Source organism: Cimex lectularius, unplaced genomic scaffold (genome assembly GCF_000648675.2).
Source record: "Cimex lectularius strain Harlan isolate CLEC.00 unplaced genomic scaffold, Clec_2.1 scaffold2, whole genome shotgun sequence".
NCBI lineage: Eukaryota > Metazoa > Arthropoda > Insecta > Hemiptera > Cimicidae > Cimex > Cimex lectularius.
The window spans coordinates 684,843-701,681 of record NW_019394219.1 but is presented as its reverse complement, the minus strand read 5'-3'; the positions used below and the strand labels follow the sequence as shown (position 1 = coordinate 701,681).

Below are 16,839 nucleotides of genomic sequence, written 5' to 3'. Positions count from 1 at the left end.
TAATCGGCCTTGCCCGTTAAGATCTTATCAACATTTCACACAATAGAATGAAAGGTGTTCATAATCAGATCCAGGATATGACTAATGCTAAAATAATAATATTCTGGAATTTGACTACCGTTTGCAAAGATTTTGGCATCAAGCCAGAAAGCGTATTTGCAAAGGGACCAACAAAATGTTATTTTCAAAAGAACGTATAGATTGTATCAGGCGTTAAAAGCCAATTGTTTACTGTTAGTAGTCTTAGTTAAACAGGAGAATACCTCTGTCATTCCTTTTACCATTTAATTTTAAACAAGGCACAAAATCGAAAAAAAAAAAGTAAGTTAAAAACAAGAAAAACAAATGAAATTCATCTTAAATAAATTAAAAAAAAATTTTTTTTTGTTAATTTATAAATTTATTTAGGAATTGGTTACTTTAGGCAGTTGGTTTCTGATAGAACTGTGCTTTTTAAAATCTCACAATCATAAAATAATTTAACATAAGTTAAAATCCAACGATGAACTAGATTATCGACCTGCTGGATACAAGAAGTCTTTTCAGAGGATCTTCGGAAGAGGTCAAAACAGAGAAAACTTCCTTACGGTTTTCGTCGAGCTTTCGACAGTTTTATACTGTCATCTTCAGGGCCTGTTTTATTATCATATAAACAAACAATTAAAACATGAAAAAACAATAATTACAACAATAATTGAATATCTTACTTTAAAACCTTAATAGGAAATTAAACAACATGGTGTTTTGGGCACAGAAGTACATTATGTTTTTTGGGGCTCAGCATCTAAACATTAATTTAAATTGAATACATTAATAATTAAAAATTATAGCTAAAATTACAGTAAAAATAAAAATTAAAAACGTGGTCGAGAAAGGTTACCTCATATAAGTCTAAAAAACCAATAAAATCCTCCTTTTTTTTTCAATAAGTTAAAATCCTTTTAAAAAAATAGTTCGTACTCACAGTATTTTTTTTCAACAATCTGGATTTCGAGCCCTTAGCTCATCACCAGAAGGAGTTCTACAACCTGATGATGAACTATAATCTCGAAATCCGGATCGTTGTAAACAACTTACTGTGAGTAGGAACTATCTTTTTAAAAGGATTGAACACCGCACTCAATCCACCATTCATCATTTCTATAAAGGTTATAATTATTTATTTATACTTCTGATATGCGGGGGATTAGTAAATAAATATGTCACAATAAAACAAACAAATTCGTTTGTAATTTATATATATAAAACAGTTCCATAACTGCCTGCCAAACAACGCACAGACCAAACCGCTGGATCTGTAAAGGGCTGAAATTTCGAAAGTGAATTCCTATAATGACACGGATAGCCACTAAGAAAGGATTTTTTGAAATTTCATCCTAAGGGGATCAAACGGACAATTTTTTTACCATGTATAGACCAGTAAGAACTGAAGGAGAGAAGAATTTGAGAAACAAGTTATTAGAAAGACATACTAACACTGCATTGCATTAGAAAGGTACATTAAAACATAATCCCGCGTGGACAAAGTCACGGGTAAAAGCTAGTGTTATATTTTTGATCTATTTGAGGTACAATTAAAGTACAGTTGTTATTTATTTTTGTATTGTATTATACAAGTGTACACAATGAAATTCATTAACAACAATAAAAACTAAATTTGATAGTTGATAATATGTTAAGGTGATCATTAATATGTACAACAAAATGATGTGAATCGGTTGGAAAGAGTAGTAATAATCACAAACTGGTTTTAACAGCTATCTGGATTTTGAGCATTATTTAATCGTCAAGCTTAATTGTACAAACATGTTTTTCAACATGAATTGGATGTGATTTATAAATCTACTGCCCCAAAGAACAGCTAGTTTTTTAATCCAACTCAGTTGAACGGCAACCAGCTGTTCTTTGGGATGGTGGATTTATAAGTCACGTCCTACAATTGAAAAATATGCTTGTACATTTAATGCTCGAAATACGGATAACTGCTAAAACCAATTTGTGAGTAGTACTATCCAACTAGTTAATTGGTATGCTCACTCCACCTCAATTATTAATACTAACTGCAGTTTTGTAGCTATATTCTTTTTTCTTAAGAAAGTGTATGTATATTAATTTACTTTCTTCAGTCAAAGATAAAATTTTAATCAATTTAGGTACTGCAATCTGGCATCCCAAATGTGGACCTGGTCCTCAGACTGAACAAATGGCAAATGGGCATTCTCACAGTGAGATAGACCGAATCAGTAATAGTGACATTCCGGTAATTCTATTATCTATCATCTATTAGCTTTCATAAATTGATAAATTTTCACATGCCATTACGACTTAAAGTCATGTATTTTTCTATTTTGTTTTTAACTAATTACCTATGGTATGGTTTTCTTCCTTTTTATTTGTTTATAATCACATTTTCATAAATAAAAACTAAGCCATAATCATTTTACATGTTTTCATTTATAATTTACAAGTGCTGTTTTGCTTCACATCTTCAGCAATGCGAAATTGTGTGATCATTTGCACTTTGAATTGTGTTGTGTTACAGCTCTCACTACATTCTCATGGCACTAGCTTGAATGGCTCTATTTATGGCATTGACAAAAAGGTAAATTCTCATTAGCTTTTTTTGTGAAGTTTGTGGTCAACTTTTGTTAGAATAATTTGAACATTGGGTCTGTTTTTATTCACATTTGTTTTTCTTTCAGCGAGCTGGCAGTCCAGGATTATTGCTAAGGGAGTATAAAAAGGGTGACTACACTGATATAAGTCGAATATATACTTATAGCTACTTAACGGAGGAGCCGACGCTTGGATATCTGAAGAAGCCAATTGATCCGTACGACAAGAAAATGACGACATCACCTCATTTCCACAGGCCTCAACGTAAGTTCCGTTCTCGTTGGGATAATAAAGGGAGTCCAATTTGAATTTATTTTTAGAAGGAAGAGGCAGCCTTAGAGGAAGCGGTAAGTGGTCCAGGAGTGGGGCAATGACTGGCCTCGTCGAGTCTCTTGCAAGAGATAGGCCGAAATCACCTCATATGAATAACGAAGAGCCCATTGAACTCGCCCACTTCCCAGACGCACATCCGCCTAAGCCAACTGACAAGCCTAAGATTGAGAGAGATGACTTTCCTGCACCACCTTATCCTTATACAGACCCAGGTAAGCAAAAAACAATGAGTATTAAACAAAAATCTATCTATATTTAACCCCTTGCCTTACAAGTTTTTTTCTGAAGTTTGTTACAAAAATCACCTATTTTTTAAATTAGCAATTGATATTTTTTATGGCATGTAAAAGTTCTTTCATATTTTTTAAAATTTGATTTTATTTATGTACCAATTTGACATATCAATTGTTTAAATTTTTTTATCAATGAGGGTATTTCAACTATGAATCCTTGGGTACTGGTGTTTTTGAAAAAAAAAAAAAAAAAAAATTGTATGTCAGGTTTAAATTCAGGGCCACTGCATTTGAACCTAGGACATTATTCAGAGGTGAGTGCCCTGTCAATGCCTAAACGGTTGTGGCCACCGATGCCCCTCAAAATTGTTTAATTATTATCATAAGTTAACCAGGGCAGTCAAAAAAATAAAAAATTTGCAATTAAAATACAGTAGACTCTTGATTAACCGACATCCGGTTATCCAATTTTCGGGTTAACCGAGTTAAAATTTTCAATAAATGTTTTCGGATTAACCAATGCTAAAACCACAGATAACTCCTAGTAATCCGAGATTTTAAAAAAAATTAAAAACGCGTGTTAAATATATATGTAAACTAAACTAATAAAACCATCTAATCCCCAGTCGTGGGAATAAGTACAAATATTTTCTTAGAAGCTGTAATGGCATCATTACGATAATATCCGGTACTGGTAATTTCCTAGATTCTCCTACTCAGCTTTTTAGTTTTCTCTTATTTTATGTTTGCACATACTTAAGTATAAAATTAAACATTGAACAGTGTATGTAAGTATAAAATGGCTGAATGCGAAACCAAACAAAAATGGGTTTTGACTAAAAAAAAGGCAATTTAACTAGCTGGTAAAGGGGCTAGTGGCCAATTGCCGTCGCTGGGTTCTACACCGGCCTACCGGAAGTTAATGAAGCCTCCAGAGGGCCCATTGACGAATGAGGCTATCTTTTTGTGGTTTGTTCAACAGAGGAGCAAAGGAATGAGTATTTCTGGTCCGATTATCAAAGAACAAGTCATGATCTTAGCTAAAAAAATTTCCCACCGATATTGAAAAATTGCAAAGTGAAGGTTGGTTATGGTAACAATATATGCAAAATAAACATATTTTTGTGCAAAATGCGTTTTTAATTAATTTTCATTTTATTTTATTTTTTTAATAGTCAGAGTATCCGAATTTTTCAATTATCCGAGGTAGGTCTGATACCAACCACCTTGGTTGATTGAGAGTCTACTGTATGTATGTATTATTATTATTATTATTATTTACAAATGTGAAAACATTTATTATAATATAGTGTACAAGTAAATGAATAAAAAGTAATAGCAAATCAAAAGAGAGTCAAAGTTGAGAATGGTGTCTTGAAGCATGGTGTCACATATAAGGCCACTTGTCAATCAAGGCAGAAGTATGGTGATATGATGGTCTCATTTTTCTACTTCATACTGCGCATGTCCTAAGATCGGCTGACAGATTCGGAAAAATTGATAATCTGAATCACTTTCTCAGTTACTACCAGCATCATTCATTTTATGAAAAAACAAAAAATTTGGACATTTGGCGCAAAATAAACACAACAAGATTTCATAAAAACCATTCTTTTCGTTTTTAGTAGCAAAAATTATGTTTGCTAATATCTACCGGCGGTAGGTCCTATTAAAAGAGATGTGTGTGTAATTGTAAAGAACTACAATGAAACTATCCGGGATAAAATCTAGAATTAAGAAAAAACAAATTTAGCTCGAGTTAACTTGGTTTAAAAATTGAACATTGCCTCCTTTAAAAGAAGTTATCACATAATAGTAAGGCAGGGGGTTAAAGTAGTAAAAATTGGAGAGACAAAAAACCAACGGATTTTCACCGTTAAAAAAATGTTTTAATGTATTTTCTAAATTGTTTTTCTATTTAATAAAGAGGTCTGGGAGATGTCTATGGGGCTAAGAAAAAGTCAGTCAAATTTAAAAATTAAGATACCTTGAAAGATTTTAATTGTGAATTAAATTAACTAGTTTCTTTCTTTCTTCTTCCATTCCTCCTTCTCTATCACTCATATTTTTCCTTGCTCATTTCCTATTCTCTAAATATTGTTTCCTCAGTTTGTGTTTTTTAAATAGTTTTTCTCCTTTTTCTATTCTCTTTTCTTCTATTCTACCCTCCTCCCTTTCCCCATTATTAAATGGTGAATATTGCTTGAAAAGTTTAAGTTTAGGTTTTGCCATGCTGAGGACAAAGTAAAAAAAAAATTCCTGATATTAATGTTTAGAACGGAGGAGGAGGTGGTCTGATTCTTACAAAGGCATGGTGGAGTCCGATGAAGAGGAGGATGTGGTCGACGCGACTGTAACGAAAACGAAAGTGACCACTGTAGATGCTGCAAAACTCAAGGTATAACCTAACGAATTACCTCTGTTTTGCACTTTTACATTAAAACTTTTTAGAAGGAGGAGGCAGAGCTTTCAAAGCTGAGTTCTGGCATGGGAAAGGTTTTCTTAGCCAATGTCAAAGAGCGGGAGAGGGTGATGCGCCAGAGGCAACTCGACCCGAGAAATGCTTCTAGGTCGCCGTCAGCAGCCTCACAGCCATCTCATAGACTTAGATACCAAAGCCCAATTAACGCATGTAAGTGTTAAATTGATTCCAAATTCACTACATTAAAATAATGATAAATAAAAAAATGCCATGAATTCTTAATGTTTTATTTTATTTTATTTTTTATATATTTTTATGTAAGGGTTAATTGTTTAACATTCTTTTCTTATTTTGAGCACTTGTTTTCATTTTCATTTTTGCACACTTCACCATGCTTATTGTGTTTTGCAGCACTTCAAACAATAAGAAATAATTCAAATTGTACGAATTATTTTAATTAGATTTTAGAAAATTAAAAAACCTGGTTCAAGAATTGAGAGGGTCCCAAGACTCCTGTTTTGTTTTGCCGGTTTTGTTGTTGTAACTAAAGTGACTTTGCAGCCCCTTCGAGGAATTTAGATGCACCTAGGCCCTGGGATGATGATGAGACATTAGACAGGTGCTCGAGCTACAGGTCCTCAGTTGGGAGGTCAATACCAACCATACCGACATACAATGGTAATTATCGATGACCTCTCCAAAATACAAGTGCAGTTAACAACACACAAAGATTATTGAAAAATTCAGATAGATAGATCAATCATTTATTAAGTTAGAAAAGATTAAATAGGGCTTTGTTTACAAGGGGGTACAAATGTGGGATCACCTCGGTAGTGAGTAAAGACCTCCCACACCCTTCCCTTCCTGTTCTCATCATCATGAATCACTTTTTATGATTTTCCCTACCAAAAGGATATCAGTTCAAATCATTTGCTTTGAAATTCATTACATAATGTATATTAATCTATAAATTAGGAAGGGGGCAGGCAGCGGCTGAGGCTAAAGGCACAAGAACATGTTTTAGCATACAAAATTTTTTCTTAAAAAATGATTCAACTTAAAACCATATAACCTATAAATAATGTCATAACATTGCCTTCAAATAAATTATAATTGGAGATATAAAGTAAAACATTTGAAGATTTTGATGTTTATTTAGTCAGCTATAAAATTTTTTATTAAGGGGTTTAAATATTACTTAAAATGAATCATAATCATAAAATCATAATAAAATCATCTGCATATTATGAAAAAAAAATCATGACATTGAAGCACATAGACAACAAAGAAAAAAACATGCATTACAAAAAAATTATGTAGATGTAGATTACTTAAAATATTATTGTTTTAGCTCCTTGGGAAGAATGCTTGAATGCATATCTAGTATTTTTCAACCTTGTATCACAAAAAAAAAAAAAATAAAAAAAATAATTAAGAAAAGTTCAGTGATCCCACATTTGCCCTCCTCCATGTCGGTACACAAGACCTTTTAAATTGCTTGTTTTCATTGTTTTATGTTTATACTCTTGTTCCTTATTAAACATTAGTTAAACAGAAAAACTACACTGAAAAGTTATTGCCCTAATTTTTTCACTGTCATCTAAAAACATTTAAATAAAAATAAACGTTCAGTCAGAGATTGGTGTGAATTGAGTAAAATAATGAAAATATTAAAGAAAAACGTGTGTTTATATAAATTAACTTATTTTCATTGCTGTAGTACACATTCAGACATGTTCACTGCACTTTGTTTTATTTTGTCGTTAATTATTTAAATCAAAGAAAAAGTTGTATATATGTACGACTTTTTATATTATTTATTATGTATTTATATAAATTGTATTTTGGATTCTGTAATATTCTCTTCTGAACTGTAAGTCTAGAGCATGATTTGTGCCTTATTTAAAAGCTTTATTATATTGAAAAGCATGGACTGAAATGATTAAAATTAGCATGTTTCAGTAACTTTTTGGTTAGTTTATAAAAGGATGTGTTTATGTTAAATCACGTAAGCATTTAATTAGGAATCATTATTAGTTTTAATTTTAGTAGAGGAAAAAATAACAAAGGTCTTTATTTATTAATAAATTAATCACTTAAAACGAAACTTTTCCAAAAAAGAAACTTGTAATTATGCCTGTAGAATTTCATGTAGTTTTATGCCTAACTAACAAACCTTAAATTTTTCTTTCCTAAGATCTTCCTTCGACACCCAAGTTTTCTATTTAAAATTGAATGAATAAATGTTTATGAACAATGAAAATGTATAAAAATTCTGTGTTTTTTATTTATTAATTAAAACAAGTATGCGTAGTGTGTTTGCAGAATGGGAATATAATTACATTCAAATATTCATTTACAAATATGTATCTACTATTTGTTTTGTGACTAAGATAATTAAGTTTGGTTTTTTCTAATTTCAAAAGTATTCATGAAAATATATTTCTCTTTCATTTTTACAAAGCATAAATTAAACGTTGAACTCAGATAATTAATGTATCCATAAATTAAACAATTCAAACTTAACAATAAGTGTCAAACGTTTTATTGAATCTTTTTAAAAATTAAGTAAAATATTTATTCATTTTGGAAAGTTGGTTTTTTATTTATCGAAGTTTGCATCTGGACATTATCTTATAATAACCGTCATCAAAGCTCATCACTCTGAAACCTTAACATAATTACATTGCAATGCTGTTATGCTATTCTGGAACAAACTCATGGTAAATTTCTTTCAAAATTTTCAAACAAGTGCTTCCCCCCCCTCAAATTTCCTCTCTAGTAGAGCAGGCTGACCACAGTCCAATATCCCAAAATATTTTTAGGAGCAACATGTTGAAAACATTGTAAGTTGCTAGTTTTATTGTGTGAAATTTGTCTATACGCTCTTTTCACTTTCTCTATTGTGTGTGAGGGCAATTCACAATTGACTCTGATTAACGAAATGAGTTTTTTTCATTATAGAAATATCTTTTTGAGCCCACCCCTATTTATTTACGATAAAGTAGATTAAAATGATATTAATTGAAATAAATAGCAATTTTATGAAACCAAACTCATCTGATATGGATTCAATAATAATTAAAAGCTGTAGATGGCCTTTGCATTGCATGTAATACTTCATATTTTTTAAAGAATATATTTTTACTTTTTTTCCAGAATAAAGTATGTTATAATAATAATAAAAATGAAAAGTGGAAAAACTGTTTCCTTAACCTAATTATTAGTGTAATATAAAATTAATTGTATGTATATATTATATAAATATATATCAACTGGGATGGTTTTTTAGTATTTAAGTCTTACAAAATAATACAGCAGATCCTCAGTTAACGTCATTCCCCCCCCCCCCAGCACAATTTTAGTTCATGGTTCTCGAAAACCATTTCTTTTAATTTTTATAAACACTTTAAAAAGTGCTGTCGTAGCAGTCGGCTGTTGATTTTTATTCATATGTATACATAATCGGATAATCCTCAATTAAGATTGTTTCATTTAACATTGCTGTTTACAGGTCCCTAACCATGATGTTAATCGAGGATTTACTAAATAGACAGTTAATCCTTTTCTTCAATGTTGGTACAATTTTCAGTCTGGATTGTTGTTTTGCTCGAACTAAACATAATTTTTTTAAATTTTTGAATGACTTATTTGCAATGCATTTTGAGCCACCTCGTTGGTCTCTCTCTTCAAATTGGTTAACAAATAACTTAGAAATGTGGCCGAAATGTATAGCTAATAAAATATAAGTAATTTAAAACTTTGTGTTTAGTTCAAGAAAAGCAACATAGACTGATAATACAGACAAGGATTTCTTTGTTGCAATATTTGATTAGTAAATGGCTAATGTATAAACATTCCGAGATAGTTGAAGATCAGACTTGAGATTTATGTATTGCTTAATTCCTATGCATTTTTTATTCCACTAGAATTAGAAGCTATAATCAAAATAAAAAATTTTCAATTTGTACAGTTCTTTCTATTTGATCTTTCATACTATGTATTTATTTTACTTTTTGTACTTTTGTAAAAAAAAAATTAACATTAATTTACCTTATATAGTGACTTCTATGGGTGTTTAGATAATAGAATTTTAAATAAGCTATGTAGAGGTAAGTTGTTTTTGAGTGTGGTTTTTAGTTTTGGGGTGTTTTTTTATTCTTGAATTTCACATATAGTTGTAGAAAAACTGCAAATATGCTTTGGCAGCTTATTAACAATTTACTTCATGGCTTTCAAACAGTTTTGTTGTACAAATCTTTAGCTCTGGCTGCTGAATTACTGACGATGTTTGCCCTTCAGATTTCACCATATCTTTTTTTTTAATTTCTACACTTTTTTGTTTTGTTTCATTTCACTTGGTACATTGCATGGTTGGACCAACGAAAGCAATTACATATTTCTAAAAATTTTTATTATTCAGTAATTAGTAAGTTAGTCATGGTTTATTTGCAAACAGATTAGAATGTGATGATTAAATTTAATTTATATTTTCTTACAATGAATATTTTTATAAATAAACTTTTTAGAAATGAAAGGATTTAGAATGAAAAATATAACACTTTTTCTTTTTATGTAATTGTTTTACTTTGCTTACTTTAATTTTTGTTGTAAAACAATTAAACCATTGACAAATGTACCAGGTGGCTTTTGTTTTATTAAACAAAGTAGTAGCTGTAGTTGTTTTTGCATGTGCAGTCTATTCGTCACGCGAGTTGCCCATGGGGAAGTCATCAACCCTGCCGCCTATGATGTCGGCGAGGTACATGGTGAGTCCTAGGTTAAGGCTATTGAAGGCTCTGCCTGTAACTTCTTAGAAAACCCCGGGTCTGTGTATATGTTACAGTTGTCAGCTCGCTGAGACAAGTACCAAAACCCGGGTACGGCCTGGCGCCAAGGTCACACACCTTCAGCTCCACGACAGTAAGTCTTGTGGCTTTGTTGTGTGGAAGCACGGATTGATATTTGTTGTTTTTCAATTTTTCTCATAGATTCATTTTCAAAGCTCTGCATTTTAGTTTGCCAGTTGTAGTAAAATGTTAATAGTTTTTTTAATATATATTTGTACATTGTTATATTCTGTAATTAATTTTTGAAGAATGATTTGTGATCTTGGAAGCCAGCCATTTATTTAATGCTTTATTTTCATGTAACATGAGCAATCAAGTGCTTAATGGTGCATGGAAGTACGATTTTAAAACATGACAATAGAGGTATTATTTGTTATATTTGCATTTTAGCTATACGAAAAAGTCAAGCTTTATTGTTTTTCTTAAAATCATAAAACCTATAACAAAAAAAATTGTTCTTTTTGTATATTTTTGTTCAGGCAGGGATGTCAGTGGCCGCAACGGATTAGGCATTGACAGTGTGCTCATCACTGTAAGGTAAAGATCCCAGGTTCAAATCCAGCGGCTCTGCATTTGAACCTGACAAACAGGCACCCTGCCAGCTGATATGGCCCCTGTTGTATTAAAAATAATAATTTAAAAAAAAGCCAAAGGGTAAATGTTTTGTGGTTAATAGCTTTTGGTAGTATGTTAATTTAATCTTATTAAAATAAAGGAAGGGCTGAATAATATGAAAAAACATCTAATTCTTGATTTTTTCGTACCTGTCTCAATAGTGGCATGAATTTTTAAATTGTAAGTTTCCTTCAGGTGATCTGTGTGAACCTGTAATTTTTTTTTGTTACTGATCATTTTGGTCTGCCCCTTGCTGATTTAGTCTGAAAGAACATTTTGGGCCATCTTCAGAGCCCATGTGTCTCACCCTGCTTATACCCCTCTCAACGAACATCCTCTGATCGTCAGGTGGTAAAATTAAATTTCAACCTTTTATCATGTCACAAAAAAATAACTTAACACCGAGAAATTTTAACTGTGAATTGCAAATGATATATAAAGCTATTGTAAATAACTAAAGTATGATCACTTTTAGTCTGCCTTCCTAAAACTCAGTTAAACCTTTTTTTCTTAATTTTCTGAGTGGTCTGAAGGATGATGAATCTGTAATTTGGGCACGACTGATCATTTTGATTCACCATACTTAAAAATGACCTGCCAAATTCTGACAACACAAAACACTGGTTCAAATCAGCTTGGACAACACACAAAACATCACAAAACTCTAGACCACAAGCCCCAAAACTTGTCTGCGCTCACAAAGATGATGCACCATTAAATGCTGTATCCATTTTCAGTAAATATGGAAGCCCAGTAATACTACCTGTAAGTTAGACCATTAAGTTACATTAGAAAATAAATAAGTAAATAAATACACACTAAAGATAGAGAAATACAAGTCAAACAGACCAAAATGATAGGTAACAACTTAATTACCAATTAATTTTATGTTAAAATCCACTGAATTGTGCTTAAAATTAGTGGAGTAATTTTGAAAATATTTTGTCTTCCTAATCATGAGAAATATTTAATAAATAATTTATACAATACATTAAAAAATAATTTCTGAACAGTGTTATTTGCCAATTTTATTTATCAACGGTTATAGTGCTTGTTGATGTTAGTACTGCGCTTAGATCATTTTGTTTATATTTTGAGATGTATTTAGTACTTGCTAGAAGTTTTTCTTTTGATTATTAAGTTTTTGTATTTTATTGAACAGAACGAGTGAAACTGATTTGATATTTTTTAATTTAAAACAGGGGGACTTTTCATATAGTGGTTTAGGAGATAAAGCTCCTAGCACGGATTTTAGCAGTGCCAAGTCAGATGGTGAGTTATCAATTTATTTTATTTATTTTTGAAAATATAAATTTTACATTGTTTTATTTATTTAGTTTCCATTGCTGGATCTATTTCAGAGGCCGAACGAGTAACAATGGTGAGTCTAAATTAATTACTCTTCCATTCTTAATGTTCATGTTGAATTGTCCCATGATCGTTAGCAGCTACGATTTACTTTTCTCATTCACCTCCATAACAGTGGAAACATTTTTATTTTTATACTTTAAGGATTATTAAACTTGATTTTCAATGATATTCATTGAACTAATTTTGTTAACTTTGGGACATATTCATTTTAAAACTAAGAACTTATTCATTTTAAAACTAAGAACTAATTCATTTTAAAACTAAGAACTAATAACATTTTAAGATTAAGAAGTAAGAGTAATCTAAACTTATTGATTATCAAGAGATAATTTTGATCCAATAATCGTTAGCGGCTTTGATTTTCTTTACACAGTCGTCTCCATACCATTGGCAAATAAATTTTACAAATTTTATTTTTGTACTTTCAATTTTGGAAAGTTAATACGATTTGGGACATGTTGAAACAAGGTTTTTTTTGCGCTTGTAAAATAAATTTTTACAAATACTATTTTTATACTTTAAATTTTTGGGAGTTGATATGGTTTGATAACAAAACTGGATCTGGTAGTCATTTAATTATTTATGAATTTGAACCAATGATCGTTAGCGGCTTTGATTTACCTTTCACAGTCGCCTCCATAACATTGGAAAATAAATTTTGCAAATTTTATTTTTATGCTTTCAATTGTTGGAAGTTAATATGATTTGGGACATGTTGAAACAAGGTTTTTTGTGCTTATAAAATAAATTTTTACAAATATTATTTTTATACTTTCTATTTTTGGGAGTTGATGTAGTATGATTACAAAACTGGATCTGGTAGTCATTTAATCATTTGTGAATTTGAACCAATGATCGTTAGCGGCCTTGATTTACCTTTCACAGTCGCCTCCATAACATTGGAAAATAAATTTTACAAATTTTATTTTTATGCTTTCAATTTTTGAAAGTTAATATGATTTGGGACATGTCGAAATAAGGTTTTTTTTTGCGCTTATAAAATAAATTTTTACAAATACTATTTTCATACTTTCTAATTTTGGGAGTTGATATGGTTTGATTACAAAACTGGATCTGGTAGACATTTAATCATTTGTGAATTTGAACCAATGATCGTTAGCGGCTTTGATTGACCTTTCACAGTCGCCTCCATAACATTGGAAAATTAATTTTACAAATTTTATTTTCGTACTTTCAATCTTTCAATTGTTGGAAGTTAATAAGATTTGGGACATGGTAATAATAAAATTAAGTGTTGAAATTAATTAATTGTAAGAATCAATACATTTATAATACAATTGAATTACAGTCATCAATACTTACTATCGGTAAAGATATGATTTGGAACTAATAATCATCTGTTGTTTTGTTTAATCAACCTCTTCCTTTTACTATTATGATATTTTCATTTTTTAATTTATTAGTACTTGTTATGTAACATTATAGTTTGATTTGTTTCCATGATGGGTAGAGACTAAGGTAGAGCGACAGTTTAGTATTGAGTTGCATCTGCGCATGCACACTCATATAATTCTTCATGCTAAAACCAACCAACTAAATTGTCGGTTGATCAAAATTCCGTGTTGTTCAGTGTGTGGTGGGTCTCTTACATCGAACTGAAACCTTTTTGTTGAAAATTATGTTTAACGATTATTTGGAGATCGTGAGATGTGGTCTGGTGATGTAGGTTTAACGATCTCCAAATAATCATTAATTAACGGTTACTAAATGCCACACATTATGTTTAATGTACATATTTCAGAGCGTTGGAGGGGTGTCATACCTAAGAAGGTCTCTGCCGAATATGTGCGGAATTCAGCAGCCAGGGAAAGTCTATCCTTACCATCTTTTGATTACTAGTAACTATAGATTGCCACCTGATGTCGACAGGTGTAATTTAGAGGTAAATTATTTATTTAAATATCCGATTTGCAATGTATACATTTCTGGGCAAACTTTTTCAGAGGCATCTATCGCAAGCAGAATTCGAAACCCTATTTCAGTGCAGCAGGAGTGATTTTTATATGATGCCTTCTTGGAAGAGAAACGATTTGAAAAAGAGAGCCAGGCTGTTTTGAAGAGGAGTTCAAACAGATCTAAGGGATGTAATCGATTGGATGGAATTTCTCTTTTCCCATGTGCTTCTCATACAAGTCTTTAAAGATCATCACACATCACGAAAATTAATGCCGAATGTCCACAACATGCACAAAACCTGTGAAGTAAGCGAGAACGTAAAGGCAAATGGGAAAAACGAAACAGTTCTTCAATTACAGAAGCACAAACGGTCACTGCACTGCCTTAAAGAGAGGTCAAGACGCTTTATATTTTACAAAATGCGTGTGCTAAAAGAGATATGATTTTTTGATAAAATTTAAAATGGCTGTCAAGGTGTGAGAAATGATTTTTCTCCCTGTATTTTCATATTGATCCTCCCCTCTTGAAATCTTCAATTGTGTCAAAACAAAGTCTAATCAAACAAATAGAAAAGAAGAAAAGGTAGTTTAGTTTGATGATAGCAATTTTGAAAATTTTGAATTTCCTTTTAACTCTTACAAACAGAATATATTTAACAAAAAATTGTGGTAGGTTGATGTTTCATGCTTTTTGCTTTTATTAAATGTTTTATATTTTATTTATCTATTCCTTCAGACAGTTAAAGGCCTAGCCCGTGGAATATCACCAAAACGTATAGCCTCGCTGTGGTGCCGGATATTTATTTATGTTATTTAAGTTAGAAGGGTAATTAAAAAAAACCAAAAAAAAAGTATATATATTATATATGGTGCTCTAAAATACCATTGCTTAGAAATATATTCGAGAGCATATTTATTTTTTTCCTATTTGTAGTATAATGTATTATAATATAATATTTATATTTAAAAACTCACCTATTTAAATATCGGCCTTTGGTTTAGTTTTTGGATTTTTGCTTTTTTTTGTTTTTGTTTTGCACAAATTTCATTCTCTCTTATTGAAGGTTTATTTTTCCTCTTCCAACCTTCAGCCACAAAAATCACAATTATTTAATGACAACTTTAATGCTACTTTTACTGATATTATCAGTCTAAATTAATTTTAATCTTAACTGACTTAAAGATTTTGGTTTTTTGCTAAATTTGTGCTGAATTTTTCTTTCTGACAAGAAAAAGAAATCGAATAATATATTGTATATTTATTCATTATTCAAATGTGTTATTACTTTCTACAAACCTGGTTACTGTCAAATTCCCATCCTATATTTACTTTATTATAATTAAAAGTTAAAATTAAGGGGAAAATGATACTTTGTAGCTAAGTGAGGTAAGTTTCATTTTTAAACCTTTATCCTAGCCTTTTATATTCTGCAGCACTTTAATTAATATTCTTGATCCAGTCAATAACATTTTCCTGGTCTTGTCCGGAAACTTATAGCAGCTTGCAATTTTAAATTTATAGTCTTTAAATATAAAGCCGGTCATAAATAATAGTATGATGGCTACGATGAGCAGACTTCATGAATAGTTCTGAAGCATTTCATAAAATGAATATTAAAAGTACTGATACTGATTACAACAAATTAATGCAAGGTGAGTAGCAAGTTTGCTGATAGTGACATTTACTGACTAAGTCCAGCAGTTGAAAGCCAAGATGTTGCAGTAGGATGTTAAATCAGAAAATCACACATTTGAAACAATTGCTGACTGAAGGTGTCTTTTTTACATTTGCGCATGACCTGAATGGCACATCAGATGAGTTGGAATCCGTTAAAAGACGGTTCAGACAGAGCAAGTTCTCCCAGGCTTTAGCCTGATTCTGAGAGACTGGAAGTACCAATAGGATGCCTGGTAGTGGATCTCAGCGCATTACGGTGCTAAGGTAGGACAGAAAGATTGTCAGTGCTGCAAGACGGAACCCTTTCCATAGTGCCTAAATGAAGTAAAAGATGTTTTGGCAAGACCTTTATCAACACAAATGATTTGTAAGTATTGTATTCCTCTTTGAGATGACCAGCAGCAACAGCCCACCACCAGCAACCCAGGAGAATATGGTACATCGAGTGCCTAGAAGAGAACATCAATTGGAGAACTGTTATGTTTACTGATGAGTCCTGTTTCTATATGTAAAGGAGACACTGAAGAGTCTACCGAGAACAGGGGATACGTACAATGTCCCAGTTCGTGCTCCTTTCACGTTTGGAGGAGGCGGTGTAATGGTCCAGGCTGGGATTTACACTGAAGGACCAACTGGACTTAATATTGTTGAAGACGATCTCACCGCAGTCCGTTATGACCAAGAAATGATCGAGCAATATATCCCTCAAACCAGGGATCTCATTGGCAAGGATTTTCAATTAATACAATGCCAGACCTCATAGAGGCAGAGGTTGGAACTCCAAAGTTCGATGACGTAGTCCAAA

At 31.4% G+C, this 16,839-nt stretch overlaps 1 protein-coding gene across 10 annotated transcripts in view; it reads left to right on the top strand.

Moving 5' to 3' along the window:
* Window positions 1–15,196, top strand: part of LOC106667569 (actin-binding LIM protein 3-like) — a 52,411-nt gene extending 37,215 nt beyond the window's left edge. For 4 of the 10 annotated variants that reach the window (XM_024230262.1, XM_014395609.2, XM_014395638.2 and 1 more), the window contains 12 exons: window positions 2,154–2,260; window positions 2,543–2,602; window positions 2,703–2,880; window positions 2,937–3,161; window positions 5,459–5,580; window positions 5,634–5,814; window positions 6,166–6,282; window positions 10,451–10,527; window positions 12,272–12,341; window positions 12,407–12,450; window positions 14,203–14,343; window positions 14,405–15,196. In XM_024230262.1, the coding sequence (XP_024086030.1) occupies window positions 2,154–2,260; window positions 2,543–2,602; window positions 2,703–2,880; window positions 2,937–3,161; window positions 5,459–5,580; window positions 5,634–5,814; window positions 6,166–6,282; window positions 10,451–10,527; window positions 12,272–12,341; window positions 12,407–12,450; window positions 14,203–14,343; window positions 14,405–14,518 (1,436 nt within the window). In that variant the 3' untranslated portion in view covers window positions 14,519–15,196. Of the gene's footprint in view, window positions 1–2,153; window positions 2,261–2,542; window positions 2,603–2,702; window positions 2,881–2,936; window positions 3,162–5,458; window positions 5,581–5,633; window positions 5,815–6,165; window positions 6,283–10,302; window positions 10,374–10,450; window positions 10,528–12,271; window positions 12,342–12,406; window positions 12,451–14,202; window positions 14,344–14,404 lie in introns of those variants that run through there. The other 6 variants (XM_024230264.1, XM_024230265.1, XM_024230263.1 and 3 more) reach the window with 6 other exon arrangements.
* Window positions 15,197–16,839: the final 1,643 nt, after the last annotated feature.